Source organism: Melopsittacus undulatus, chromosome Z (genome assembly GCF_012275295.1).
Source record: "Melopsittacus undulatus isolate bMelUnd1 chromosome Z, bMelUnd1.mat.Z, whole genome shotgun sequence".
NCBI classification, from domain to species: Eukaryota; Metazoa; Chordata; class Aves; order Psittaciformes; family Psittaculidae; genus Melopsittacus; species Melopsittacus undulatus.
In genome coordinates, this window is record NC_047557.1 from 26424438 (window position 1) to 26452383 (window position 27946).

At 39.0% G+C, this 27946-nt stretch overlaps 2 protein-coding genes across 4 annotated transcripts in view; one reads left to right on the plus strand and one right to left on the minus strand.

Moving 5' to 3' along the window:
- GFM2 (GTP dependent ribosome recycling factor mitochondrial 2) lies at positions 1–25388 on the plus strand. Of its 3 annotated transcripts, none has more exons than XM_034072689.1 (23): positions 1–255; positions 507–600; positions 912–1001; positions 1519–1603; positions 4918–4963; positions 5822–5919; positions 7075–7200; positions 7596–7684; positions 8904–8992; positions 9211–9271; positions 9367–9552; positions 10832–10912; positions 11641–11789; positions 12319–12459; positions 12542–12641; positions 13477–13666; positions 14327–14403; positions 14883–15021; positions 15183–15368; positions 16382–16497; positions 16753–16935; positions 17378–17532; positions 24825–25388. In XM_034072689.1, exons 2-22 carry the CDS (start codon positions 595–597, stop codon positions 17504–17506), a joined length of 2367 nt encoding a protein of 788 aa, XP_033928580.1. In that variant the 5' UTR covers positions 1–255; positions 507–594; the 3' UTR covers positions 17507–17532; positions 24825–25388. The 3 variants fall into 3 exon arrangements, with proteins under 3 accessions (XP_033928580.1, XP_033928581.1, XP_033928579.1); XM_034072690.1 differs by lacking the exon at positions 24825–25388 and adding an exon at positions 19104–19166; XM_034072688.1 differs by lacking the exon at positions 24825–25388 and having other exon boundaries at positions 17378–18350.
- The window catches only part of HEXB (hexosaminidase subunit beta), a 17852-nt gene continuing 8269 nt past the window's right edge, over positions 18364–27946 (minus strand). The window contains exons 7-14 of the mRNA XM_005141138.3: positions 26800–26929; positions 24869–25049; positions 23677–23763; positions 23010–23082; positions 22221–22395; positions 21302–21392; positions 20982–21086; positions 18364–18692 (exon numbers count right to left, since the gene is read on the minus strand). Coding sequence (XP_005141195.3) covers positions 18632–18692; positions 20982–21086; positions 21302–21392; positions 22221–22395; positions 23010–23082; positions 23677–23763; positions 24869–25049; positions 26800–26929 — 903 coding nt within the window. The 3' untranslated portion in view covers positions 18364–18631. The remainder of the gene's footprint in view (positions 18693–20981; positions 21087–21301; positions 21393–22220; positions 22396–23009; positions 23083–23676; positions 23764–24868; positions 25050–26799; positions 26930–27946) is intronic.

Sequence of the window (27946 nt, forward strand, 5' to 3'; positions counted from 1 at the left end):
ATGGCGGCTGTTCCTGCCGGGCATGGGTCCTCGGCGCAAGTCCAGGCCTGGACGTGTTAAAGCGCTTCTTCCGGAGGCAGGGGCCTGCGGTTAACGCGGCCGAGAACGAGCTGTCGGTGTGCGGAGCGCCGCCGGGCAGCGGCCGCCCGGTTCGGCGGCGGGCGAGGGGCGGTGTCAGGGCACCGGCCCCGTCCGTCCCCCGAGGGTCAGCGCCCTGCGGCTGCGGCTCTGGAGGGCGAGTGTGTGGCTTGTAAGGTAAGGCGGGGGTGCATGTGCAAGTGAGCCTGTACTGCAGTCTCTTTGCTGTGGGACTGCCACGAATTGTAAAAGCACTGGAACTGAATATTGGTGTTTTCCTAAATAAGCAATAACCAGCTAGGAACGCTGCTGAAGCTGCTGGATTTGGGCTCTGTGTCACAGTGCTTTGGGCGATGTTTAAAAACTCACGGTCGTTAATATTTGGCCTCTTTTCTTTTTTTTTTTTTTTTTTTTTTTTTTACAAATAGGTACTTTTCCTTGCCCATCCCCTGCCCTTTCTAGATCAGAAGAGCTGTTTGCACTTCACAGATCTGTAACCCGTACTCTGGAGCTTATATGAGTGTGAGTGTGAACTCTTGATGTTAAGTTTTTCACCTTTACTGTTTGCTATTATGACATGTGTTTAGTGTTTGTGGGCATGCTTTATTGCTGCATTTTTAAGTCTTAATGGTGTAGATGACTTAAATAACTAAAAATCTGTTAAGAGTTTTACAGATGATAACATCAATTTAATCTGCAAAGCAGTAAACTGAAGAATAGTAACATGATACAACTTAAAAAACAGTGAAATTTCATATTTGATTAATATGGATGTAACACAGTTACCCATTTTTGTCGTAAGCATTTTGTATAATGTTTACTTATGTTGGCAGGGAACGGCGTTAGAAACAGAAGCCAGGATGTTGAGAATTGCAAGGAAATTTTCGGTGAACACATTGAAGTCATCACGTTTGTGCAGTGAGGTAAACTTTTTTCCCGAATTTTGATATTTAATCTGTGAGTAAACAAAATATTTGGGTTAGCCTGAGTAAACTGCAAACAGAATGCCTAATTTCATGTTGGAATTAGGTGTGACCGTAGTCAGAGGGTGGAAGTTGAATTTGTAACTTTTCTGTAAACTTTTCTAGTTATCTGTGATTTTGACTACCTGATATTTGTCATTGTTAAGTTTATATTATTTACATAAATAATTAGACCTTTTTAAAATATTGTGGCTACCAGCATGTTTTGATGCTATCATAGTTTTTTACTAGACTTACAAAATAATATTGGGGTTGGGCTTGGTTTGAATCTCAGTGCTACTATCTTCATCCTTCTGCTTCCAAATGTCTGGTATTTTATGCTTGTCTAAGTAGCCAGCAAGAGTATCCAATCATATAGATGTTTTGGGTTTTTTAGTTTATTTTTCTACAGGCAAATATGTAGCTACAAAGTAATATAATGATAAATATTCTATATGATTTTTTTCTCCCTTTTAAGCACATGTATTTCGGGAACACAAGAATGGGAGTCATAAGTGTGGTACAGCAAAACTGCTGCCTAAGGAGCTACAGTTCTCCACCAGGTATAAGTTTAAATTATTTCTTAATAGTAAGTGTTACTCCACAAATGAGCAAGAATACTTTCTGTATTGTCTTTTACTAATTCTTTTGGTCATTATCTATAGAATTTGGTGTATGAAGCACAATGAAAACAGTTAAAAGGTTCAAGGAATTAAGTGGTTCGTATTGCTGCTTATTTCTCAGTAGATGTATGATATAAAGCTTCGTGAGGTTGGCATCAGCCCACCTCACAAGCGTGTCAAGGTCCCTCTGGATGGCATTCCTTCTCTCTAGTGTATCAAAAGAACCGCACAGCTTGGTGTCATCAGCAAACTTGCTGAGGGCACACTCAATTCCATTGTCCATGTCAGCGACAAAGATACTAAACAAGACAGGTCCCAACACCGATCCCTGAGGGACACCACTCTTTACTGGTCTCCAGCCAGACACTGAACCGTTGACCACAACTCTTTGTGTGCGGCCATCCAGCCAGTTCTTTATCCACTGAGTGGTCCACCTATCAAATTGATGACACTCCAATTTAGAGACAAGGATGCTGTGTGGGGCAGTGTCAAATGCCAACCTCATGAAGTTTATCCATGCCAAGTGCAATGTCCTACACCTGGGTCAGAGCAATCCCAGGCACAGCTACAGGTTGGGCAGAAAGGAAATTTTCTCCTGCGGAGAAGTACTTGGGGGTGTTGGTCAATGAGAAAATGAATATGAGCCAGCAGTGTGTGCTTACAGCCCAGAAAGCCAACCGTATCCTGGGCTGCATCAAAAGGAGCGTGACCAGCAGGTTGAAGGAGGTGATCCTGCCCCTCTGCTCTGCTCTCGTGAGGCCTCACTTGGAGTATTGTGTGCAGTTCTGGTGTCCTCAACATAAAAATGACATGGTACTGTTAGAACAAGTCCAGAGGAGGGACATGCGGATGATCAGGGGACTGGAGCACCTCCCGTATGAAGACAGGCTGAGAAAGTTGGGGCTGTTCAGCCTGGAGAAGAGAAGGCTGCATGGAGACCTCATAGCAGCCTTCCAGTATCTGAAGGGGGCCTACAGGGATGCTGGGAAGGGAATATTCATTAGGGACTGTAGTGATAGGACAAAGAGTAACGGGGTGAAACTTAAATAGCAGAGGTTTAGACTTGATATAAGGAATAAATTCTTTACTGTTAGGGTGATGAGGCACTGGAATGGGTTGCCCAGTGAGGTTGTGAATGCTCCATCCCTGGCAGTGTTCAAGACCAGGTTGGATGAAGCCTTGGGTGATATGGTTTAGTGTGAGGTGTCCCTGCCCATGGCAGGGGGGTTGGAACTAGATGATCTTGAGGTCCTTTCCAACCCTAACTATTCTATGATTCTAGAAAATAATAATAAGGAAAGATATTGATATATAAGAAGTCAGGTCAATTTTGAAGTGTGCTGGAACTCCTGTCCAGTTGCCTGAAGTACTAATGATAACCAGCATGCTGGGCAAGGGGATGAAGACAGGAACCTGATTAAATGGAAGATTTACATTATCATTAGTGTATTTTCTTTTCAGGATAAAAGAGAGTAAACAGAATAAAATACTTGGAAAATAAAAGTTCAGTTAAAATGATTTTTTTTCTATTGTTTTAGTAGCTACACTCAGACTGAATGGAAATCAGTTGATAGAAATTAGTGTTAGAATACCGGCCTCTTTTTCCACACTTTCTTTACATCAGGGTGGAGATGGCAACAAAATATTGGTTACTGGTGGGTAACCAGCTTCTTTATAAACAAATTGTTCATGAATTCAGCATTGTGTGTCTTAGCAAAAGCTTTTAACCTACAGTCACATACCTAAGACTTAATAGCTAATGTCTGCACAGTCTCAGTTGCCATATATTACTGTTTCTCTGTAGTTGTTTCTGCAATGTCGTTGCTGGCTACTGTATTTATGTCCTGTTTTGCTGCGCTGAGTATCTCAGTGTGTCACATGGAGGCAGAGCTTCATTCCATGCACAAGAAGGTATCATGACTTAGGCAAGCAAGAAATCTGCTGTGTACTAATGTGTTATTTTATGGGCTATTTTAGAAACTGGAGGGAAAAAGGAAGTGTTACTTGCAGGTTTTATTTAGGGTGGTGGTAGGTGTCAGTGAGTTTCCAGCCATATACCATGCTTCTCCTAAGATCAGTCTTTCTCCTCGTCAAAGTGTTAACCTTTAAGATGCCTCCTTAATGTCTCTCTGGTAAGAAGGATGATCTGTTGTATACGGTGAAGGAATGTTAGTTTAAGTATTGTTGAGTTCAGTTTGGTCTACTAAAGATAAAATAAAGTAGCAGGACACCTTTCTGAAACACATCTTGATTGATTTAAGTAACTGAATTATGGATTAGTCTCACAGAAATATAGCCTGGCTGTGGGATATCAAAGGTGAACTCCAGTTCTGGCGAAATATGAAGGCCTTTACTTTGTATCTTTCATCCCTTTTATAGTCTACTAAGTGCTAAGGAGTAACTTTCCCCTCTTTTACTCCCTTATCCTCCTGATTTAGCAAAACTACTACTGGTTACAAATATTCACACTGTTTGGTCTGTGAGATGCACATCTGGCTTTATCTTGCAAACCCTCTGCTTTGTTTTGCTAACCAATCTTTACCCTTCATTGTTCTCTTTATGATTCCCAAGGCTTAGTCGGACCAGGGCACTAACACCTGCTGTTTTCTTCACTATTCCCAAGGCTTAAGCCAGACCAGGGCAACAGCACCTGGTATTTTCTTTACCATTCCTAGGGCTTAAGCTGGACCAGGGCGATAATGCCTGGATCCATTTTGTTAGCTGTTTCTGTCCTGTCACCCACACCTGGCAGCTTATTTTCCAGCTAAATAGGGTGTGAGAGAGGAAACACGTTTTAGAAAAACACTAATGTAAAACCTAACTCCCATGTTTTCTTAGCATAGGTCAGTTTCTGTTTTCTTCCGAAGGATTATGCTGTCTAGCTTCAGCGTTTAAAGGAAAAATGACTTTTGAAATTTGCTAGTAGTTGGTTCAGATAAATGTCAGCATTACAGTTGTTGAACTGTGACATGTTTTGTTACTGCTCCTGCAGAGTAAGATTTTGCTGTGCTGGTGATACTGCTATGTGTTGGCTTTTTCTTATTGTTTTTGAATTACAACTGGTTTGAAGAGTTTTATTTTTTTTTTTTGTAAGAGCAAGAGAATAATTTGTTGAAAATACGCATCTGTAGAAATTACAATCCAAATCTTTGGTTTAGTAAATTTTTAGGAACTTTCTTAAATATATTTAATTTTGTTAGAATAATTTCTACATTGAGATAAGTCTTAAAAATTGTTGTCCTGTTTGTGTCTAGGAGATGTTAAGTCTCTGCGTTCTGTTATTAATCCTCATATATCCAGGTATGTCAAGCTACCTTCTTTTTTGGATGTAACTGGCAGTCAGAGCAATTGATGTGATGGAAACTCATGGGTTGTTGCTATGCCCATCACCTGCATAATTCATGTGCATGTTCTACATTGAAGTTAGTATTTATTTACCTTACTCCTCTGACATTTCAACATGGAATGGTTGTTGGTGTCAAAGAGGTCTTGGACTGCTTCTTTTTTACATCATCAGAACCAGAACTGGGCTCTTAGGGAAGCTCCAAATCCATGAGGGGTGCGGGAAGTTGAACGAAGGGTAAAGGATGTTACGGGATTAGACGATGGCTGTGGGCAGGGAACTGTGTTCACTGGATCACTCAGCTATGTTAGATGAGGGCCTTAGTAAGAAGGGCAAGGTAATTAGGGGGTGAGCTGCCAAAGGAATGGCTCAGGGGTGAATTTCCCTTAGAAGACTATTACTGTCCTGAGGCTGAATTCAGCTGGCATTAACAGTGATTATGGGGGCTGATGGCAAGCTTGTGATGGACAGAACTAGTGAAGCCACTTGGAAGTTACTGGTGAATTACTTCAGAAAGAAAGACTTTGCTGAATTGAATCAAGAACAGCTTCATGGAAATTTGGGTGCTATATTTGGGGTGTAAAGAGTGTATATATGATGGATTGTCTCAGGCATCAAGGGTTAGTGGTTGGAATGGAGGAGATTGTGGAGGGGCTGCTTCTGTTTCAGAAAGTACACTGTCTCAAATATGCAGCAGAAGAAAAATGTTATTAATCTGGTGTGCTATTCTGAGTGAATATTAATTGCTTATGCAGGTAACAATATCACAGAATAAAAAAATGCCACACTAAAAGCAATGTTTTCGCTTTATGCAGAATCCGAAACATTGGCATTATGGCCCACATTGATGCAGGGAAGACTACCACAACAGAGAGAATGCTATATTATTCTGGATACATAAGAGCCTTTGGAGGTTAGAAATATTTTCTGAATGTCATTTAATAGTTTATAGTAACTTGCAGTACAGTTAGAGGTTACTGGTAGAGTATGTTACAAAGTTGTGCTGGAATATAATGAGATTCGAATGCACATTTCATTATGTTCAAAGGCAGTTGTACTTTGAGAGATCATAGGTTTATATTTTACTTTTGTTGGACTATGTTTTATTCAACATATAATTAGAACATCTCCTTGTTTCACTTGATGCTCTTCACCTGTTCTAGTAAGCTGTTTTTTCAGTTCTGGTTTGACCTGCAAAGAAACCAGACTAACAAAAACTAGCCATTTCTATTGGAAGCCACAGCACAGGAAGAATTCTTTGCATCAGCAGTTCTCACAGAATTCTTCAAGATTGGAAGAGTCACACAAGCCTCCATTTGTGCTACTTTTTGGCCTTTTAAATATAATTCCCCATTTTCTACTGTGTATGAGAATGGTAGATGTTAGGCTTATGGAGCTTGGTGGTCTGCTTCCTGCTTGTTTAAAAATGTGGAACTGCTTCTTTTTTATTAAAAAACCCCAAAACAACCCTTTCCTCTCTCCCAAGAAAAAAACCAAAAAAACCCCAAAAACCAAAACCAACACAACCGCAACCTGCTCTTTGTTCCGGGTGTTGGGGGAGGCCAGAATTCCACTTGAATTTAGTTTTAACTTAATCACCTTTTAATTAGTAAGTTTTAAAATGTAAGTCACATTCCATACAATGGGTGCAGCTGGTTCGAGTTGGGTGGTTTTGGTTTGGTTTGGTTTGTTTGTTTGTCTGGGGTTTTTTTGGTGGTTTTTTTTTTTGTTTTGTTTGGTTATTTTGTTCTGTGTGTTTTTTTGGTTTGGGTTTATTTTTTTAGCTGTAGTTTGTTCATGTTTTTGGATTTCACTTTAGTGTGAAGTTACTAGCATTAAGAACAACGAAAAGGTTGCTGGAATAGTTTGCCTTTAACTAACAGAGCATTTGCTCCGTGAGAAGCTTAAATTACCTGACGTGACCATTTTCTGGAAAAGGCTAGTTTTCATAATTTCTACATATATAAAAGAGACAGTATTTCCAAATCTCTCTTGGCATCTGATCAGCTGACAATTTCAGGCTTTGGATTATTTATCTACCAGCTATAATCCTGCTTTCTGTTCACAGATGTTGATGATGGGGATACAGTGACAGATTTTATGGTACAGGAACGAGAACGTGGTATTACCATTCAGTCTGCTGCTGTTACGTTTGACTGGAAGGACTACAGAATCAACTTGATTGACACCCCAGGTACTGCACTTTAGCAGTACACATATTATTAGGGAAGAATAGATTAGGTGGGTTGTTCTAAAGTGTCTTAGTTTTAAATACGGTGCAATATTTAATTGGTTTAATTTCATCAGTAAAAAGGCCTATACTGAGCTCCATTCAGCTTTGGCTAATTATTGCTTAAGGGTGCCTAATCGAGGTTGTTCAAGATGCGGTCAGACATTTACGTATTAAATTGCTCTCAGTTCTGAGATTGCAATGTAATATAATCTTGAGTCTCTCAAGGACTGATGGTGGATTTCTCTGCAGGTGAAGACAGGGTTGTTTTGATATGATTAAAAGAAATTTAAAATGTAATCACCTGTTGATGTTACCAGTTTGAATTATGATGGTATAAAAGGAAGTTTGTTTATTAGGTCATGTGGACTTTACAGTGGAAGTTGAGCGTTGTTTAAGAGTCCTGGATGGAGCAGTAGCGGTATTTGATGCTTCAGCTGGTGTTGAGGTAAAAATAACCCATTTTTGTGGTGTTTTGTTGGTTTTTGTTTGTTTTTTTTTTTTCTAATGGCTTTAACTGAAATAATAATAGTACAGAGATGGTGCTCTGCATTTTCTCTTTTGATGCTTTGATCAAAGTTCAGCTTCAGGAAGCTGTGCTTTTTATTTAAAGTCCTTCAGTGTATAGGTATCTCCATGTTAATAAGGGATAACTAAGTGGAATTTGCATTAATATCTGGTGGGATGGTTATTTTGTTGCTGTGCTGTGCAAACATTGAGGTGAATGCTTCTTGCTAACTCCACCAGTGGAAAGAAGTTAATATCTGTTCATTTCTTATTTTCAGTTGTCATGTAGAAAATAGTTTTCATAGAGAATTTTTCACTCCCAGTGGCTCATTTAACATGCCCTTTGAGGTGTAATACAGAAAAGGTGGAGACAAACTGGAATTTGACATTATAGCATGGGATATTTGAGTAGTTCAGTCCTATAGATAAGTTACATGTTGTAAAATTGCTGTGTTCCATGGGAGATGCCTTTTTTATTAATGAGGGAACTCTTCTTGATCAGTGTGAATCACATGATTTAACTTGCTATTGGAAAGCATTTAGGTGCCATCATATGTGAACCTGAACTGTGTAACAGCACCTGCACCCAACAACAAAACAATTAGACCTGCTTGTGTTTTTTCTGAAACTGTGTAGGAAGTTCTTGCACCATTTCCATGTATTTGTAAGAGACTGTTTCTGAATCTGAACTGATTTTCATATATGCCTGTTTCAACCTTAAAACAAAAGTGTATATCATAAATGGCTCAGCAGTACACCAATTACTAGCCAAAACCACAGCAGGTTTTATTGTTGTTTGTGTAGCCACAGAAATGCTTGTCTGTGTGTGCTTAAGTAGCTTATTGATAAATGCTTTATTGATAAATGTCTTCTACATTGCTGAGTTCTTTTCATAAGTATCTATTGTAAGGCTTAGTTTCTTTCCATGTTCCCTTCCCATATGCCTGTGTGCCCTTAGCAAGGGAGGGGGAATAATGATAGCTGAGAGATGAAATGAGACAAAGCTGTTTGTGGAGTTCATCTGTGCTGCTGGATATGGGGTTGTTGCAGCATTTTCAGCACAGTTTTCTCCTCTACTCTGAACTTGGTCCCTCAGCCATAGTGGGGAGTGTATAGTTCATCTGTCAGCTCTAATGTTTCCATTTTGCCTTTTGCTTTAGGCCCAAACTCTGACAGTGTGGAGACAAGCAGATAAACATCAGATACCACGAATATGCTTTTTGAACAAGATGGACAAAAGCAGGGCTAGGTATTTGGAAGTTTAATCATTGCTAAAAATCTTATAAGAGAATGTATCTAATCCAGTTATTCTGTTAAACATAGAGTATGGCAAATTATATTAATATTTATTATACGTATCTTTGGTTACACAGATGCATATTTGTATGTAATTTTTGCAGTAAATAAGGAATGATAAACTGATTTTTCTATCTTTTGTGTAACTTAGTGTCTTTATTTTTTACATAGTTTTACATACGCTGTTGAGAGTATCAAGCAAAAGTTGAAGACAAAACCTTTGCTTTTACAGGTAAGCTTAGATATTAAATGCTTATTTGCTTTCTTTTGAATAGGCCTCCTTTCTTAGTGCTTTGCAGCTGTCTAAAATCTCCGCTCTATTTGCAGCTGCCCATGGGGGAAGCCAAGACCTTCAGAGGACTGGTTGATGTGGTCACTAAGGAACAGATAATTTGGAAACCTACTTCTGATTTGGATGATGGAAAAAATTTTGAGCAAAAGCTGCTGCTGGAGGCTGATGATCCCAACCTGTTCCAAGAAGTCCAGGATGCCAGAAATACTTTAATAGAACAAGTAAAGTTCTAAAGTAAATACATAATATATTTAAACCTGTTATTTAGACCAGTAATGAAAATAGCATGAAGGGGACCTTTAGAGGTGTCTCCCAACCTGCTCAAAGCAGGCCTAACTTCAGTGCTAGATAGGGTTTCTCAGGTCTTCTTGAGTTTTCACATCCCTAAGAATGGTCATTGCGAGCTGTCTAAGCAGCCTTCCCAGTGCTTTATCATTCTTGTAGTAGAACATTATTTCTTTTTATCCAGTGGGAATTTACCATGTTGCAACCTGTGACAGTGACACTTGTCCTTTCCTTGTGTACCTGTGAGAAGACTCTGGCTCTCTTTTCCTGAAGCAGGCCCACCACCCCACCATTACAAGTAGTAAGAGGCAGCATTTGCATCCTGCCTTAGCCTCTCCAAGTTAGGCAGACCCATCTCTCTGGGCCTCTGAGTGCTTTTCCACTGGATTTGCTGCAGTTTGTCAGTCTCTTTTGTGCTGGGGAACCTAAAAGCTGACAGTGTTTCAGATGCAGCTTCACAAGCACATAGTAGAGGGTACTTTTGCCCTGATCCACTGACCACGCTCTTGGTGCTGCAGCCTGGTAGTCAGTTAGCCCTTGTCACTGGAAGGGGAAGCTGCTGCCTCATGCTCACTTGTCCATCAGGACTTTCTGGTTGACTTCCGCAGAGCTGTTTCCTAGCTAGTTGATCCCTGCTATGTATCAATGCAGTATTTGATCAGTTGCTGTCGTAGCCACTAGATGGGGCAAATGCCTTCCTGCATGTAGCTTGTCCTCGGCCTATGACACTGCAAACGAGGAGTTTTTTTTGTCAGGCTTGGCGGTACAGTTTGAAAACACAGGTGAGCTCTTGGACCTACAAGATTTTGACATAAAGGATGTTAAAATGCCCTGAAAGCTTGTCTCTTTTTGTCCAGCTCACAAAGGTTACTTGCTGCTTACTTCAGACTTTGCCCTGTTTGCAGATGCAAAATACATTCAGTTATATCCTGCATGGCTGTCACTGTATGGCTGCAGGTTTTTCTTGGTTTCAGGGAGAGCAAACATTCTCTCTCCCACTGATGTTTTGCCTGACAGCAGCTTTATAAGATGATCCCCCCCATCCCCATATTTTCTTGGAACCTTCATTCCCATATTTTTGTATGGTTTGAGTTTATGATCTGTGACATCTTTAAAGGCTTCGTTCCTGCTCTTTTTAGCTATATATACTGAACAACTAAGATTTGTGACTTGTCTGTGAGACTGCTGTATGCCAAATGAACTATTTTGTTGAAGGTTGCAGATCTGGATGATGAATTTGCTGAACTGGTTCTAGGAGAATACAGTGAAAATCTGGACTTAATACCAGCTGACAAGGTAATTTTTACATTATTTATAAAAAGGTTTTTGCTGGTTCTTATCCTGAAGGGCTGGTTTTTTAATTCCTCAGGTACATGCAGCTGATGATTTTGCAGGTGTGCATTTTTATCAACAAAAAAAGAAAACACATCAGCTTTTGTAGTGAATTTACAGCACTGAATTCAGGAAAATACAGTCAAGATTAGTACTTTAAGTTTTTACAGTAATGCAATAACTATGATTCTTAGACATGCTAGACACAATGTTAAAATAGGGTAGCTTTGTTCAGGAGTGGTGGCTGCTTGGTTGTGTGGTTGTTTTGTCTTTTAAGTTAAACTGCTGCAAAAGAGTTTAGGGAAAGGTGAATGGAATTTCCAGGTGGACTCAGTGCAGTACATGTCTAAGCTGCTGACTTTTACTAACGAAAGTAGCATCTTAGCTTCTATGAATCATTAGATATTCAGACAGTGCATGTTGAAAGTGGTGAGGTACAACATTCTGAAGAAAAAGGACTGTTAGAACAAGAACAGGTGCAGATCTGCAGGAAATGTTTAGAAACCTGAACAATTTGGTTTGCGGTTTGGAGCTCATTAAAAGCAGTGACAGGAGTTTGGATGAGTGCTGTTGTATTTGCAGAAACACTTTTTAACTTCTGGAGATTTGTTAGCAGTATCTGATAGCTGGAATGTAGTTTAAGGCTAAACTGTAGTTCACATATTAACAGAAACTAATTATTTTTTTTGCAGTTACAGTCTGCTATCCGCAGAGTTACGCTAGCTCAGAAAGCAGTACCTGTACTCTGTGGCAGTGCACTGAAGAACAAAGGAGTGCAGCCATTACTGGATGCTGTTACTATGTACCTGCCTGCGCCTAATGAGCGTTCATACGAGTTTCTGTAAGTAGAGGGAGGAAAAGAGGGTCAGAAAAAAGCATAAATATCATAGTAGGAAAGCATAAAAGGAGAAAATGAAAAACTATTAACAAAGCATCCATATCTTTAAAAATATATACTAGTTCTATTTTTTAAATAAGAATAGAGATGTGCAGATATAAAAAACACACCTGAGTACTGACCCTTCTTTGCTCAGTTTTACTGGAATTGTGTGCATTTATCTCCAGTTCTCAGACTTGCACTTTGGAGTTCTGAAGTCTATTTTTAATCTCAGGATACTGCCATTTTACAAAACTGGGGCCTAGGAATCATCTTTAGTGCTGGCTGATCCACATGATATTTTGTGTATCCTGCTGGAGCTGAAATTGCTTAGGTTAATGTTTTTTGGTAATAAATTATGATTTTTGTTAGTACTGCCTCTGTTACAGTAAGAAACCTGTGGCTTCTTAAATGAGTGGAAATTTAGGTAAATGTGAGTTTGAGTGGATTAATCCTACAAGTACCGTTTTTGTTGTTGCTTTTTATGTTGCAGGCAATGGTACAAGGATGATCTGTGTGCCCTAGCATTTAAAGTTCTCCATGATAAATGTCGTGGACCACTAGTTTTCATTCGTGTTTACTCAGGTTCACTGAAACCTCAGTCAGCTGTTTATAATATTAACAAGAGTTGCACGTGAGTAAGACAGCGGTGTGACTTAATGTAGCATTAGAACATCTGTTAGAAGTCCCGTGTAATACAAGAATTTCATTTTCAGGGAGAGAATGAGCCGGCTGCTCCTGCCTTTTGCTGATCAGCAAATTGAAATACCATCGCTAATGCCTGGCAACATTGCCCTTACCGTTGGGTTGAAAAAGGTAATGGAAAATACTCATTCTGTAAGGGACCTTGTTTCACTAGTGTCCTTTCTACTTCTTTGGTGGTTTATCTCAGAAGTGTTCTTGATTATTGTGACTTATGTAAACTTGCTTTATTTGAAGTACTTGTACATGTACTTCCTCCTAAAATGTAATATTACAATGTACAAATGTCAGTAATTGACCTCAGAGATGCACTACTGATTATGTGGAAAGGAATGAAAACTGAAGTTGTGTTTTAGTAGGGTTCTGATCTTGGATGTATGTTGTATCTCTTCAAATACATTGTAATGCTATGGAGAGATCTCCTCTGGGGAAGGAGGGTAATGTTAAAATAAGTTACTCAAAACCAACAGTTTAATTTAAGTTTAAGTAAGTTTGTTTCAAGCTTGCTTCTGTTAGTTTAGCAATTCACTGTTTTGTTGTCTGAACAGGCTGCATAGATCTCTTGCACAGATTTTTTTTAAATGTAATCAACTTTGTCATGCATAAGCAGATTTTAATTTAGCAGTACTGTTCTTTGTGGCTTTGTATCTTGACTGGTAAGTTAGATTTAAAGTGCAATGAACTGTACAAAGAAAGGTTAGTCTAAACTTGATCACAGATTTTCCTCTTCCATATTATCTTAGTTATTTGAAGAGTAATTGTTTACAATAATTGTTTACAAATAAGTGTATAAGTGGAGTTTCACACAAGTGGTTTTGGAGAAGAGAAATGGTCAGGGTTTGTGGTTTTAGTTTGTCGGGGAGGGATGTTGTCTGGGGGATTTTGTTTTGGTTTTGCATATGTTTTTCCCTGTCCTGTGTCTTTTTGGTGACTGAGTGTTGATCTGTAGAGTGCCACTGGAGATACCATAGTGTCATCAAAGGCTTCAGCAGTAGCTGCAGCACGCCGAGCTGGAAGGGATGCTGGGGGAGAGAAGAGATCTAGCAGTAACATAGAGAGCCTTCTGCTGGCAGGTGTGGAGATCCCTGACCCTGTCTTCTTCTGTACAATTGAACCTCCTTCAATGGCCAAACAACAAGGTAAAACATAGCTACCTAGGAATGTGATGATAAGATATTCTACAAATAAGGTACTCGAGCATAACCATATTCTCACCTGGCTGACATGAATGAGTTGCACAAGTTTATAAGTCTGTGATCCAATAAGGCCCTGTTTTGCACAGATGATATATTTTAGATCATGGTTGTCCATGTCCTGGACATACCCATATCCTATTGCCATGTCAAGCAGTACTAGTACTTTTCTAGATTTCATGTCTAGAAAATTAGTAGTTCCTCATTCTGACAGAAGAGATTGAAGCACTTTCATTTCCTGCTGTCATGCTTAGTTGACAATTTTTCTTATCTGTAAATAGGGAGCAGTACTTTTTTACTGACTTGATCAAGTGTAGGCTCCGTTCTTGCTTCATACAAGTAGAAAATACTGCTCCAAAAATAGCATTTTTAATAGTCAAATGAAAGTATTCCTTAGCATGCAATTGCTTTGTTGGGAGAGAATCAGAATTTGCAAGTTGCTTGTAATTTGAGCTGACTTTGCCAAAATCTATGCTTCTCTAGTGTCCTTTGGATTTTTTTCTGAGAATAAGAATTGACCTTATGAGAAAGTGATGTTTAGACATTCATTGTGATTCTCAAATTACTGAAGTCTCTATAGACATAATGTTTGATATTTATGTACAGACTTGGATAATGCATTGAGCTGCCTTCAGCGTGAAGATCCAAGCTTAAAAGTGAAGCTAGATCCTGATACAGGACAAGTAAGATGAATCTTCTATTGCCTGCCTTTAACCAAGCTTTATTTTGAAACTGTCAAAGACTGCTCTTCAGTTAGTTCATTTACATACTGAGGTTTTCTTGAATAGAAAGGACCTGCTGTTCATAACATGTATTTACAAAGTTCTGTCCATCAAACTAAAATGGAGCCTTGTGCACTCGTGCTTTATAGAGAAGAAGTTATCCTGTGCTCTGCATGTTTGTGACAGCTCTGTATTTTAAAAAAGCTTGAATTACTATTGAATAACCTTTTTCATAGTGATCACAGTAGTGGTAATTACCCTGTCATTATGTGGTGTTTATGTCAGATGATCTAAAGCAGTCCTGTCTTCTCTGTAGGCACCTTGGCATTTGAAATATTTCTAAGAGACTTACAAGCATGCAAGTCCTTGTGTACAGAGTTTATATTAAAACCTGAGTTTTGCATGGTTTTTTTCTTCTTTCTTAACTCTCTTCTTATTAGACTGTTCTTTGTGGCATGGGAGAACTACACATAGAGATCATTCATGACAGAATCAAACGTGAATATGGAATTGAGACTTATTTGGGACCTCTTCAAATAGCGTACAGAGAAACAATTCTAAATGCTGCCCAAGCTACAGGTAAAACAAGTGAATGGAAGCCACATCTTGTTTCTGTTTCTAGCACTTAGTTTACTTTACATGCTCTTATGAATAACTGTCAGATGAATTTTATGTATTAGTGTTGTTTCCAAATGGCTCTTTCACCTTTTTTTTCTTTCTTCTCCCCCCAACCCTCCCAGATGTATTGGACAAAACAGTAGGAGATAAACGACATTTTGTAACTGCAGAGTTAGAGGTGAGGCCTAGGTTAGGGGAGAGAGCAACCACAAAACCTGCCATCAAGTATGCTGTGGGTGTCATTGAAGAACTGCCCAAAGAAGTCCAGGGAGCTATAGAAAACGGAGTCACAAATTCATGCATTCAAGGTAAAGAAAGTCTTATGACAGCTATACTGGTCTGACATTTCTGTAAGAAGCAATTTATTACGTTTCTAGGAGGAAAGACTCCTTGGTAGCTTGAAAACTAACAGATAGTACGTGGTAGCGCTAGATGGAAGGGAAAACTCTGGTATTTCCTTTACTACAAAAATTGCCAAACATTTTTTCCCTGTGCCAGGAATGGAAGACAGCATGCCTTTGGTTTTATGGTTGATTTCTTCTCAGTCACCCAATACTGAGTTTGGGGTTCTTTTGGTTTGCTTTTTAATCTGGTGTAAGAGATAAGGTGTTTACTTTATGATATCATGTAAACCACAGTGATGTAACAGAAATTGTTTGAGAGCGATGTGTACATACCACACCTTATAAAGTTACTGATTTTTTTTTTCATTTTCAAATATGTTAAAGCTGGTACAATAAAAAGCCTTACCTAATTGCAAACTACAGGTTTTCTAGAGGACTAAAAGCATCCTTTATGTTTGATTGAGAATAGAAAGTATTTAAATTCTGGCCAAAGAACTCTCCCTTATAGCAAAATTACTATGCAGTGAATTGATAAACAAGAATGACTCTAGAAGAAGCAGCATGAGATGGTTTTCTTCAGTATTGCTGTGTTGAGTTGGAAAGCATGTCTCCTCTCTGGTTGTAGAATGATTCTTGACTGTGTGCTTTTTTCGTGCTCCCTGAGGACACTTGAGAATTGTGCCATCTCCAGCCTAAAATTCATGCCATTAAGTACTTTAAAAGCCCATAAATAAATAAAATATATCTGGCCATGTTCTCTATAGGAAAAAACTCTTGTGTTTTTTCTCAGATATGGTTCAGGCCTCCCAGCCAGTCTAATACAGGTTTTTGGTATGGTTGAGAGTCCTGGGCTGGAGGGAGATAACCTACTCTGTGATACATCCCTCATAATTGAGTTAACCCTGCAATTTTTTTTCTTTCTTGTGATTTCACACACACCCTCCCGACCCCCCCCCACCCCCTCCCTCTTCTCCTAGGGCCTTTGCTTGGATTCCCAGTTCAGGATATAGATGTGACAGTGCAATCACTGACAATGCATCCTGACACCTCCCATACAATGCTATCAGCCTGTGTCTCCCGTTGTGTGCAAAAGGTACAGTGAAACTGTAAACTGCTGCAGAAGATCACAGATGCCATCTGTATGATGCTGCACCATGATATACTACTGGGAAAATATGTATCTCATAATTGTTCTCTGACAGTGAAATGCCTTCATAGGCCACTGGGGCCTTCATAGCTTTTAGAAGTGGGAGGCAGTGTTAGCTCTAGTTATGCAAGTACTTATTTAAAAACAAAAATCAAACTACCACAAAAGGCTTGAATGTAACTCTCCTTCTGTCCCATGCAGGCTTTAAAAAAAGCAGGTATTCAAATACTGGAGCCCTTAATGAACCTAGAAATCACAGTAAGTGAAGATCACCTCAGTGCAGCACTTGCTGACCTTGCACAGCGGAGAGGCAGTGTTCAGGAAATCCAGAGTCGTCAAGATAACAGAGTTGTGATTGCTACTGTTCCACTAGCAGAAATGATGGTATGTGATTTTCTTACTAAAGGTAAAACAGAAATCTGACCTTTTTTTATATTCTTAAAAATAATTAGGATTCAGTTCACTTTTCCTGCTGTTATGGGTGAAGAAGTTTGGAATGATTTTTAAAGTAAAGTATTTTAGTTACTGAAGGTCTGAAGCAAGCGCCCACAAATCTAGTAGTGTTTTTGTGCCTGATTCAGATTGTTAAACCAGCATGTTTTCAACCGTAAGTCAGAGAATTAGTAAGTACTACTGAAACAGGTTTTACAGAGAACAGTTTTTTTTAAGTGTATGAGGTTGCACTTTTAATACACTAACATTAAAAAAAATAACTTACTAATATGTTGCAGTATCCTTCTGTCTTTCTCTCACCTAAGCATCTTTTGTGCTAATTTACCTTCCCATTATCCTAAGCTGAGTAATGTATATTCTCCATTTTGTCCAGGGCTACTCAACAGTTTTACGTTCTCTAACATCAGGCTCAGCAACCTTCACTTTGGAGCTTGCCAGCTACCAAGCCCTGAACAGTCAAGAACAAAGTGCACTGCTTCAGAGGAGGATGGGGTTGGTGTGATTGCTTTACTCGGTAGAATAATAAAGGTATTTTTTGTCCTCCCTCTTAAATATTTTCAGAAGCCTATTTATGTACTCCAGTATGTTCTTGTGAGACCAGCTGGTTGTGGTGAATGATGAATCAGCAGCCTTGTGAACAGACTGTGCTTTTAAATGTCCAAGGAAGGTTTCAAGAGACTATGTTCTTCTAGTACAGCCTTGTAATTGCAAAGCAGCTGAACCAGATATGCAACCACAATTTGCTGCTTTGCAGATTCTTATCTTGTAGGTACCTGTAATGAGAAGTGATGCAAATCCTCTTCACAGAAGTGAGCACTAAGTGCACCTTAATATGCCATTAGGACTGTTTACTTACTGAAGTAAGTAAAGTTCCTGAAGTTTACTTACTTCAGTGTAAGTCTCAAATCATGTCTGTAAGTGAAATAACTTTACAGGTTTGGCAGTCTGTATCTTGACTTGTCTGCAGTTGAAAAAAATACCATTAATAAGCATTTTAAACTGTACAACTGTACGTATTGCTTCCTATATTGTTAGAAACAAATTTGAACCAGAGTTCAGGACTGGGTGTAACCTCTACCCAAGTTTGCTTTAGCAGTAAGTGGAAAGGGTGTTTCTGCAAATTCAGCAACATCTGTGCAAAAAAAATACAAGAAAGGCAGAGTTCTCCTAGGACAGTGATCCCTACCTTCTGCCTTTGATTTTTTTTTTGTTGACCTTTAGAAATGAGTGATTTAAGCTGTTATGGCTCTGAGTTGCTATGTGTAACAATTTCTGTTTTACAGTTACCTGGTTATATAGAAAAGTGGCAAATTATAAGATAACTTTGAAATAAAAAAGACAATTTGCTTTTTATTTAAATAACGTAATGGTGTCATAGCTTTATTTTCCCTCAGGTTTAGAATGTTAAGTAAACTGGTAACTGTGGTGTCTGTATTTCACAGTGAAGAATCCCCATTTCTAATGAAAGCTAAAAACCATCATTTTAACTCTTAACAAGAATGTCAAGTAGCTTTATGCTAAAAGTGAAAATTTTAAGTCTTGGTTCAAATACAAAACTGCATGTACCTATATATATTCATACCCCAGAGGCACTTCAGGCTCTGACAAGAAGTCTTTGCAGCAGTTACTATCCCCTTGCTTCATGGGCACAGTATCCAACAAACACAGGTTCAGCTGATATCCCACGGCTGTTAAAATAAAGTGGAATGGGTATTATTATCATCAAACAACTGGCTGGTTGTGTAGGAAGGAAGAGAGATACTGGCACTCTATTTTAATCTTTGTATAAACAAAACTACTTCCAAGAAATAACAGATGGCCTATTTAGAGCGTGAAAAAGGGCCCTATTCTACTGTTTATTGTACTTCAGTTATGTACAGTTCTGTTTCAATTAGATGTACCAGGACATTAGAAAACAGGTTGAAAAGCTTAAATTCAGCAGCTAGTTGTGTCAGTGTTCTGCAAAATGTATTGATTTCACTGAGAAGTCTTAAGAATGTGAAAATACGAATTCAGTGACATTTGATCTTCCTGCAGACCCTACCCCTAATGTTTCCTTCATATGTGGTTCTAATTATGTAATTTTTATTCATTTTCAGAGGGAGCCAGTTTCGGTGAACATGATTTTTTCCAGCTACGCTATCATAAATTATTCTGTTCTCATGTAGCCTTAAAAAATAAACAAAAAAAACCCTGTAGTTTGTGATGGTGCAGTAAGATAGTATAGTAAAAGAACAGGTTTCACAGTTACAGTAATTGTAGTTGAAATTCTCATGAGCTAGACCCTAACTGCTACACTGTAGGATAATACATGCTGGTGTTTAAATTGTACTTACGAGCTGCAATGAAAGAAACTGAATAATGAAATAGCTCAGCCTAACAGTTGCTTGCCCAAGGCAAAACCTACTCTCAGTAAAAGACAAGGTTGTTGCCTAGGTCTCTGGCATATAAGTCTGCCTTTTTGTTTCCCTTCTCCCATCATCGTTTCTCTGCAATTTGGGTTGTTGTCTCCTACAGGAAGCCTAGTTTAGATCAGAGTACTGTGAAAACAGTAGCTGGTATTGTTTCAACAGCAGTGGCTTCAGACTTGCATAGGCAGAGGTACTGTTCTTCCTTTGACTATGATCTAGCTGTTACAAAAGTTCCACCTACCCATTCTCTCAGTGCCTGGTCTGCAGCTGCAGAACAAGACAGGGATGTTTCTTCCTCTTTTTCAAAGACCCTTTGGACTGCTACCATCACCACAGTCTTTACATGCTGTGTATGAAAATATCAGTAGAGACACAGTCCTTTGCTCATGCTCCAAGGCTACAACAGCATTATTAAATAAGCTCTTGAGTTCACACAGTGCTAAGGAAGCCCCATATATATGAAAGACAGCAGAATTGGGGCTCCAAGGAACACTCATTTCATTGGGGAAAGCAGATGGTTTCTCTAGTGTTTTTCTGGTACAAAGCCAATATATAAGGAATCATTTTCAAGAGGACATGTTCTTTTATTAACATAAGTCTATTTATAACAGGAATTGTTTGCTGCCAGCAAAGCAGTTTGAGCACCAGGAAGTAGTTTAAGGCAAAAGTGTGCAACAAGTACAAGGAGTAGTCCTTAGTCTGCCTCCCCATTCTGCATCTCTCATGCTAGCACTATCAGGGCAGCTACAGTCACCTGTATCAGCTTCCTATACAGCAATACCTTAGTGCCAGCACTAAGAAAGAAGAGGAGATGCAGCAGTTTTATTTATAAGAAATATGGTTTATTTCATTTTAAAATCCTAATCCTAGAGGTACAGCCACCATATACTTTACTGTTCAGTTGGATCAATGTTTTCTCTAAGTCCCATCAAGACACGCACCATTCTGTTAAGTGGAGTCAGATTTGGATTTAAGACTTAGAAATCACTTCCTTTTACAGCTGCAAATATACAAAGACAGCACTAGCAATTATTAACCAGTAACCTATCTAGGTACTTTGAGGAAAGAACTATAGAGAAGAGGATGTTGTGGACCGACTTTGTTTTGGTTTTTTTTTTAATGAATTAAATTTCATCAGGGGCTCCTTCTCCACCCTTTTCAGTCCCTTATATAAAGCAGTACCTGAAAGAATAGCTCTCCTGTCCTGTGTAATCCTCCCACATACCCTTTAATATTATTTTTGTCTGAAAAAAAACCCAAAACCCTAATCCCAATTATGGTGGTGTTTTTCCTTTAAAGGAAAGAGACAGAGATGGATTCTAGAATTTCCCTGAAGAAAAAGTTCTGAAAATGTTAGTTATGTTAAGGCAGGAGTTCTAAACTGTTTTGCATCTGTTCTTCCTCTTCCGTGGATACAAAACCCTCTGTGGGATGACATTTACCTAGTTAGATTACACTGCTAGCTCTCCTCCCTTCCTTTCCAAGCCAGCAGTTTAGGCCTGTACTTGAACTCCACTTTATCTATAACGTGTGAGAACCAAGCTTTACTATAGCTAGTAATCTTACCGGAGCATGCGGCATCGATGATTAGTCAGTCTTTTATAGGCGTCCTCTAAGTCAGTTACATTACGGCTGCTCCAGAGTCTTTCTCCTACAGCACTTGCTCGAGGCCTGTAAAGATATACTAAGGTTCAGAGGAGGTGTAGTCTGCAACCAAGAACAGGTTAAAGTTCTTAATACCAGGTCTTGTATATCCAGAAGCATCAATATTCATACCTGCTCAGGTTCAGCACAGAACACTATTATCACTAACATACAGTCCTGCTGGATTAATTAATGTTTCTTGTAGCTGTCTTTATAAAATCTAATGATAAAGCAGTTCATACCATAATCTTGGTGTGAGGTTAGTTGCATCCACGAATTCCCCCCATAGGCAGGCTTCTCCACCTATTAAAAGCTTTTTCTGTTTTTCAGATCCTGAATTCAAAAGCAGAAAGTTATTATTTCTGTTTGCCAAAAAAATAGGCATATATCAACAATTTAATTTTCCAATACTGAGAGAGGATTAATGTTCAGTTGTTTGTTTTATCATATAAAATATCTATCCTGAGCACTAACTTGATGTTCTGGTAGTCTTGTTACTGAATGTGAGAAGTACTGGACCATTTGTCCAGAGAATCAATTTACATTCTCTGTTGGAAAGGATTTTACCCTTTATCCTCTGAAGACATTCCTCAGCTTTCTGACATTCTTCAGAGATTTCAGTCTTGATTTAAACTGTTCATTCTATCACACACAGCACATTCCTTGAAAAAGCTAAGAAGTCAGGTGTTCTTCCTAATCCGCTTTGAAAGCCTACCTTGCACAAAATGAAACCCCCAGGAAAAACATTAAGGTGTTTGTCTCAGCTTTAGCCAGAGGGAGAGAACACATCTTTTTCTAGAACAGCCTGATACTCCAGAAGCTTGCTAATACAGGAATTCACCGTCTGTCTTCCAGCCATTTTGCACAACTCTGCCCCTAATGCACGATGCATCTGGCCAACTAGACCAGCTTCCTGCCTCATACAAGCACCAGTGCCAGATTCTTGAGGAAGGTAACACTCCTGTGTGGAGTGGAAATGGAGAGTCACAGTTTTCATTTTTTGAGAATTTTCCAGAGTTCTAGCTGACATTAATGTCCTCCAGTGACAGTGAATCAGATCATAGTGACTGCACAACCACTCTAATTAGCCTTACTCTTTCCATTTACACCTTACCAAAGACTTCCATTCATAGAATATGTATATAAAAAAAAGTAACAAACCAGGGAAGTTAAGTGGTTCGACGCTGTAGTATTTCTTCCAGTCTTGCCCATAACTAATGTAGTCTAAGTACCAGGGAGCTGCCAGGATAGCAGTGAACCCAGCTCCAGTGACACTGCCCAGTTCATGAGCATAGTTGTTTGCCATCCACACTTGAACTACAGTGTCTGGTTTCAGCTAAAAGGTGAAAAAAAACCAAAACAAATCAAACAACAAAACCCAAAAACATTTAAGACAATCCTAATTGCTATTATCAGGGAAAAGGATGATGGATTTCAAAACTGTGTATTTTGTTTTGGAGAGGAAAAGTTTGGAAGTTCCTTTTGTCATATTTGCCCCCTCCCCCAAGCTAAAGCTGGTTAGCTCTTTGCTGGTTTTAAATAGAGTTCGTACTGAGAGTGAGGCCTAGGTTATACTATAAACAGTTCATGCCCTAAGAGGGTACCTACATGGACCAGTTATATGATCAGTTCTGAAAAGCTGAGCACCTGATGTTAGTAGTGCAGATGCAGAGTTATGTGAGGAGGGAAAGAAAAAAAAAGGAGCAGCTCATAGAAGCTTCCCTAACTTTTAGTGTGATGCTCTAAAGCACATTGTGCTACCTGTGTCCACCTTTAATACTGGTGTTCCTGTTCCACCTACTTTACATCTTCAATAAATAATTCTAAGGTAGGCCTCACACTAGACTTGCTTTAACAGTCATAACCGTAACTACTTAATAGTCTGCTTCAGAAGCCTCTCACAATATTGTGCTGTTATGCAACAGTATCTTACTCATCTTCCCATCTTACCTGTGCTTTGTTATCAAACACTTCCTGCCAGACCATGTATCCTTTGTTATAGGAGGAAACAATGTCCAAAATCCTGGAATTTAGAAATAAGATCATGTTTGTGACCTTCAACGAAACCGGTACAGGCACATGAAGTAGCAATGTATTCTACCCTAAAGTAGATTAGGCATTCACTGTGCATCACTCTCCAGCACTGTATGGACGACCAAGAATATTTTCTGGTTTTGGCATTCAGTGCTCTGCCTCAAAAAGCATGTTCTCCCACGCATAAGGAGAGTCTGTGCAGTAACACAAACTGATGTTCAGAACTACCAGCAACTCATACACATGTCTAAATATATGTTATTTAAGACCAAGAGAATTAAATGGCTGCAAAAACCTTAGGATTCTTCTTCCCCACCTTCTGTACCAACATTACAGCAGATATAGTCTGAGACATCCAGAGTGTGCATAGAACTAGCTTACTTATCCTTGTTGTGTCCCACATTTTAAAGCTGTTAATTTTACACTCAGTGTATTAAAATACAAGAAAGTGGATACTCCCCAATACATAGCAATTTTTGAAAACAATATAGGCTAACCTATGTCAGCTTCAGTATCTGCACCTCAACACCACCCTCAAACAGTGACTGTAAAAAGTTGAGCAAGAATTAAAAAAACAACATACTTCTGAATATAGTAAGATTCCAGTTTAGCATAGTCAATGCCAAATCCTTGCTTCTTCATGAACTCTTTCACATCAGGGTTAGATTTCCTTAAATAACAACAAAACTAATTAATTAAAACTAGACAGAATAATTTTGTTTCATTTTAAACCAGATTTCCCAGCCATTTCCACGTACGTGATGCTACCATCAGCTAGTGCCACCACACTAGCTGATGCATTAGGTACACCATTGCCCGGATTGTACAACAGAGCAGCAGGCTGACATGATTTAGGTTTTTTTGAAACAGTTTCATCTTCATCTGAAATAAATCCAATAGTCCTCCTTCTGTGGTAGAACTACTGGAGTGCATGTGCTGAAGCAGCCTCTGGCAGGCTGTTTCAAACCCCTAAGAGCTCTGGGGTTCCTGGCTTTTCTGTGACTTTTTGTGAAGGTTGTGCCAGCAGGTCTAGGAGCTAAGCAGCTATAGATAGTACCAGGGGATCTGAAGGGGTTACATAAAGCATTTGGGAAAATGCCCCCAAAAGCAAACCAACATTTTTCTGATAAAGCATTTGTCAGAAATTTTCTTTTTCAAAATTAAAGCAATTCCTTAGTGTTCAGATTTGATGTTTCAAGAGAGCATACAAATACTAACAAGATCAATTTGAATACTCATCCAATTAGATCTGCTCCAAATTCTGTATTATTAATTACTCTAGCAGAGAGACTCTACAATATTCAAACTACAACCACGATAGTGAAAATCTACAACCAACTGAAGAACTCTTACCATATGCCATACTACTTATACAAGCACACAGGAGTCAGTACTGCAATACTTAATGTGAGCAGATTTTCTGGAAGGTGGAACTCAATGGAAATAACTGCTTTTCCTCTAAAACAAAGCATTTATATGTTAATTATCTTAATAGTACTTTTCTACGATGCTAGTTCTCTTTCCTGCCAAGTTAATTTTCATAAAGAAATCCTTTGGAGTACCTGACATTTGTGAAGCTACTAGCCAAAGCAGAATTCTGCACAACATCCTTGTTTGTTGAGGATCACAAGCACTCTGCCTGTAGTTACAGAACTAGGAGTGGGGATCTTTGGGTAAAGTGGTGAAAACTGTTTCACACAACTGAGTTCCACAATTTATCCATTTATGCAGGTTTAAGAGGCACTACATATTTACTCTTTGAACTGTCACCGTACCAACAACTGAAGTTCACTTCATCTCCTCCCAAATGAATGTATGCATCTGGAAATACACTGCTGATCTCTTTGAAGAATTTAGTCATGAAGTCATAAGTTGTATTCAAAATCGGATTTACAGGTCCAAAGGACCCAGTTGGCTGTTCTTCTTTGTAACAAGGAGTGAGAAGATCTTTTTGACCTAATAGAAACAATTAATAGAGGATATTCAGTTCCATTCAGTAGTTTGCATGCTAACTTTGCTACCAGGAAGAAGCAGCTACCTATATTAAAAAGGTTAATATTCATGACTTAAGTGCTCACCTATTCTAAGTGTAATCAAATAGAGGTGGGATGAAATAATCTGACAAAAGCTGAAGAACCCTTTAACTGGAAATCAGGACTCTGACTTTCAGATTTGTGATTTAACACACATTAACTTATGGAGCATGTCATTAAACACAGCTTCTGGATGACTACTTGAATTAAAAAAACACCCTTTGATGTATCTAGGAAGGAAGCCAAGTAGAAGAAAGCCAAATAAAATTAATGTGATCCAGAGGCCTCTCCTCTTTTTATTACTCTGCTTTGTTAACATCTAAGTAGGTGAGAGCTATATGGCTTGAGACAGATGTCCTACCCTGGTCTGCCAGGAATTTACACAAGGAAGGTTAGACAGAGACCAAAACAAAGCACTAATTCTCAAGTCAAGATACGTGAAGCAACATGAGACAGGATAACAAAACAGGGAAAAGTTTATTATATGTAGGTTGGAGATTCCCAAGTCCAATTTATTTCTTAAACTGTGGTTCCAGCAGCACTTTCCTGGCTGCTTGTTTCCTACTCTGAGCATGTTTTCCCCAAACAGGGCCCTAGTGGTCGATTGCTTCAATTACCATCCTCACATGCCTTAAGACTTCCCAGTAATAACTTGAATTCAAACATAAGCAAAGCATAGTTATGCAGGTTCACAGGCAAAACCAAGCCTGGCTCCTGTGCATCATGTTAAAAAAAGCTGTTCTACAAGAAGCTATCAGGAACAATTTATTTTAGGCAAGGGAGCTGAACCTTGCTCTTAATATGAATGCAGACTTCCTCATGTATCACCAGGCAAGCTGCTGACTTTTCTTACTGCTCTGTAATAGCAAAGACCACATGGGATGAAGTCTTAGAAAGAATGTTCAGCAAATTTAGTTTTTACCTTGTTCCTTTTCTTCTCATTTTAAATTCCTGAGAAAGAGCCTGAGGCATCTTCCAACACTGTAGCCACATCCCCACTGGATGAGCATAAGATTTACCCCCTGGTTAAAGCTAGAGCTATGAAATGCTAGAAAAATCTTCATCATTTCCAGTTTGGTCAAAATTATCTTACATTAACTGCAGTGAAATCACAGTCAGTGTGCTTTGAATTAAAGCAAAAAATTGCTTGGTCCTTGAGTACACGTAAACACCACCACTTTCAGGATTTGATTCTCTATCAAAAGTATTACTCTGAAACCCAGAAGAAAGAGTGAAGAGGCATCCAACTTTGCTGTTTTTTACACTAGCAGATTACCAGTTTACTAGGAGAGAGAAACATCAACCACTTTGAAAAGAGCCTTTCCAAAGCAGAAATCTCCATACTAGAGACAGCAACTCAGTATTTCAAGCCACTGCCTTGTTACACTAAACTCAAGAGTACTGGATGGGGGGAGAACAACAACAGGAAGTCTAAGGCAGACAGGATATTATCTGTGCATCACACACATGTCCAACACAAGAATTGTCAGCTTTCTCCACTCACCTTGGTTCCTCTAACACGTAAACCTCATGACCATCACCGAGTCAGGCCCTTGATTGCCACTTACACAGGGCCTTCCAAAGCACTTAAAAGGCTGGTTTTCAACATTTTGTTTGCTTGCTACACCCCACTTTTCACAATCTCTTAACCATTAATACTTTTTTGGACATACCTTTTCCCCAAGATTGCGTGTGTCCTGGTGTATCAAACTCTGGGATAACTCTAATGCCTCTTAACCGGGCATACTCAATCACAAGACGGACATCAGACGGAGTATAGATGTGGTTATAGGAGTATGCTCCCTGTAAAGCAAATTCACATTTAGAGGCAGTTTACAGAATGTTATACCAGCAGCTCACAAAATTAGGATTGAAGTGTTATAATTTAGACAACAGAGCAGTTTTACAAGTTGTCTTTTTCTGATTTATCACATGTGCAACTACACTTGACAGAACTTTCCAATTTACTACTGAGAAAAACAAAACACAAGCATTAAAGTTAATCCCTTTTCCCACACTAAACTGAATCTCCTGAGGAGACCATCCTTACCTCCTTAGCTCACAGTTACTGAAGAAACCAGAAAAGCTAGTTGCTATTCCATCAGACTTTTTGAAAGATACATTTTTCAGTTCTTCTGTACAGAGGCAAATCAGTTTTCCCTTCCACCTCTGCATCACCAATTCTGAAACGTGGGGCTCTTGCTACATGACATGCAAGACTAATGGAAAAATTCTGCCAAGTTGGAAAGAATAGTGTCTTCTTCCACGCCTCTGCTTGTCAGGTTTGATACAGTGATCAATTTAGCATCAGGACACATTTGTTTTGTGACGCTGAATTTGAGCATTATTCTGTTCCCATGCAGCCAACAAATGTGACAAATTAGCCACTGCTACAGTTTGGTGAAACACATGCTTGCCAAAGAGCCAAACTACATCATGACTCCATGATTAATAGCATCTTAAGCTTCCGTTTATCTGGAAACAGTTTCCACAGTTGAGTTACTCAAAAAAGATAATGGTAAACAAGAAGCCTTTCAAAAGGCTATTCAGAAAAAGGCTGTCTCCCTCTCCAGCTCTCAGTGGGGAACAGGAGAGAACTCCACAGCCGTGTACTAGGAAAAATAATCTGCCTGTACCATGCAACGTTTACAATTTCAAATTATAAAATTATTCATGGCATCTGCTCAAGCACTGCCTACATAATTTTCATGAGGGTCAGACTCCAGCAAGAGTTTTAAAACAGAATCACAAATCTTGTGCTTAGACTCAGTCTACTTAATTATTCATGCTTGATTTGGCTAGTACTGTACCATCACTGAA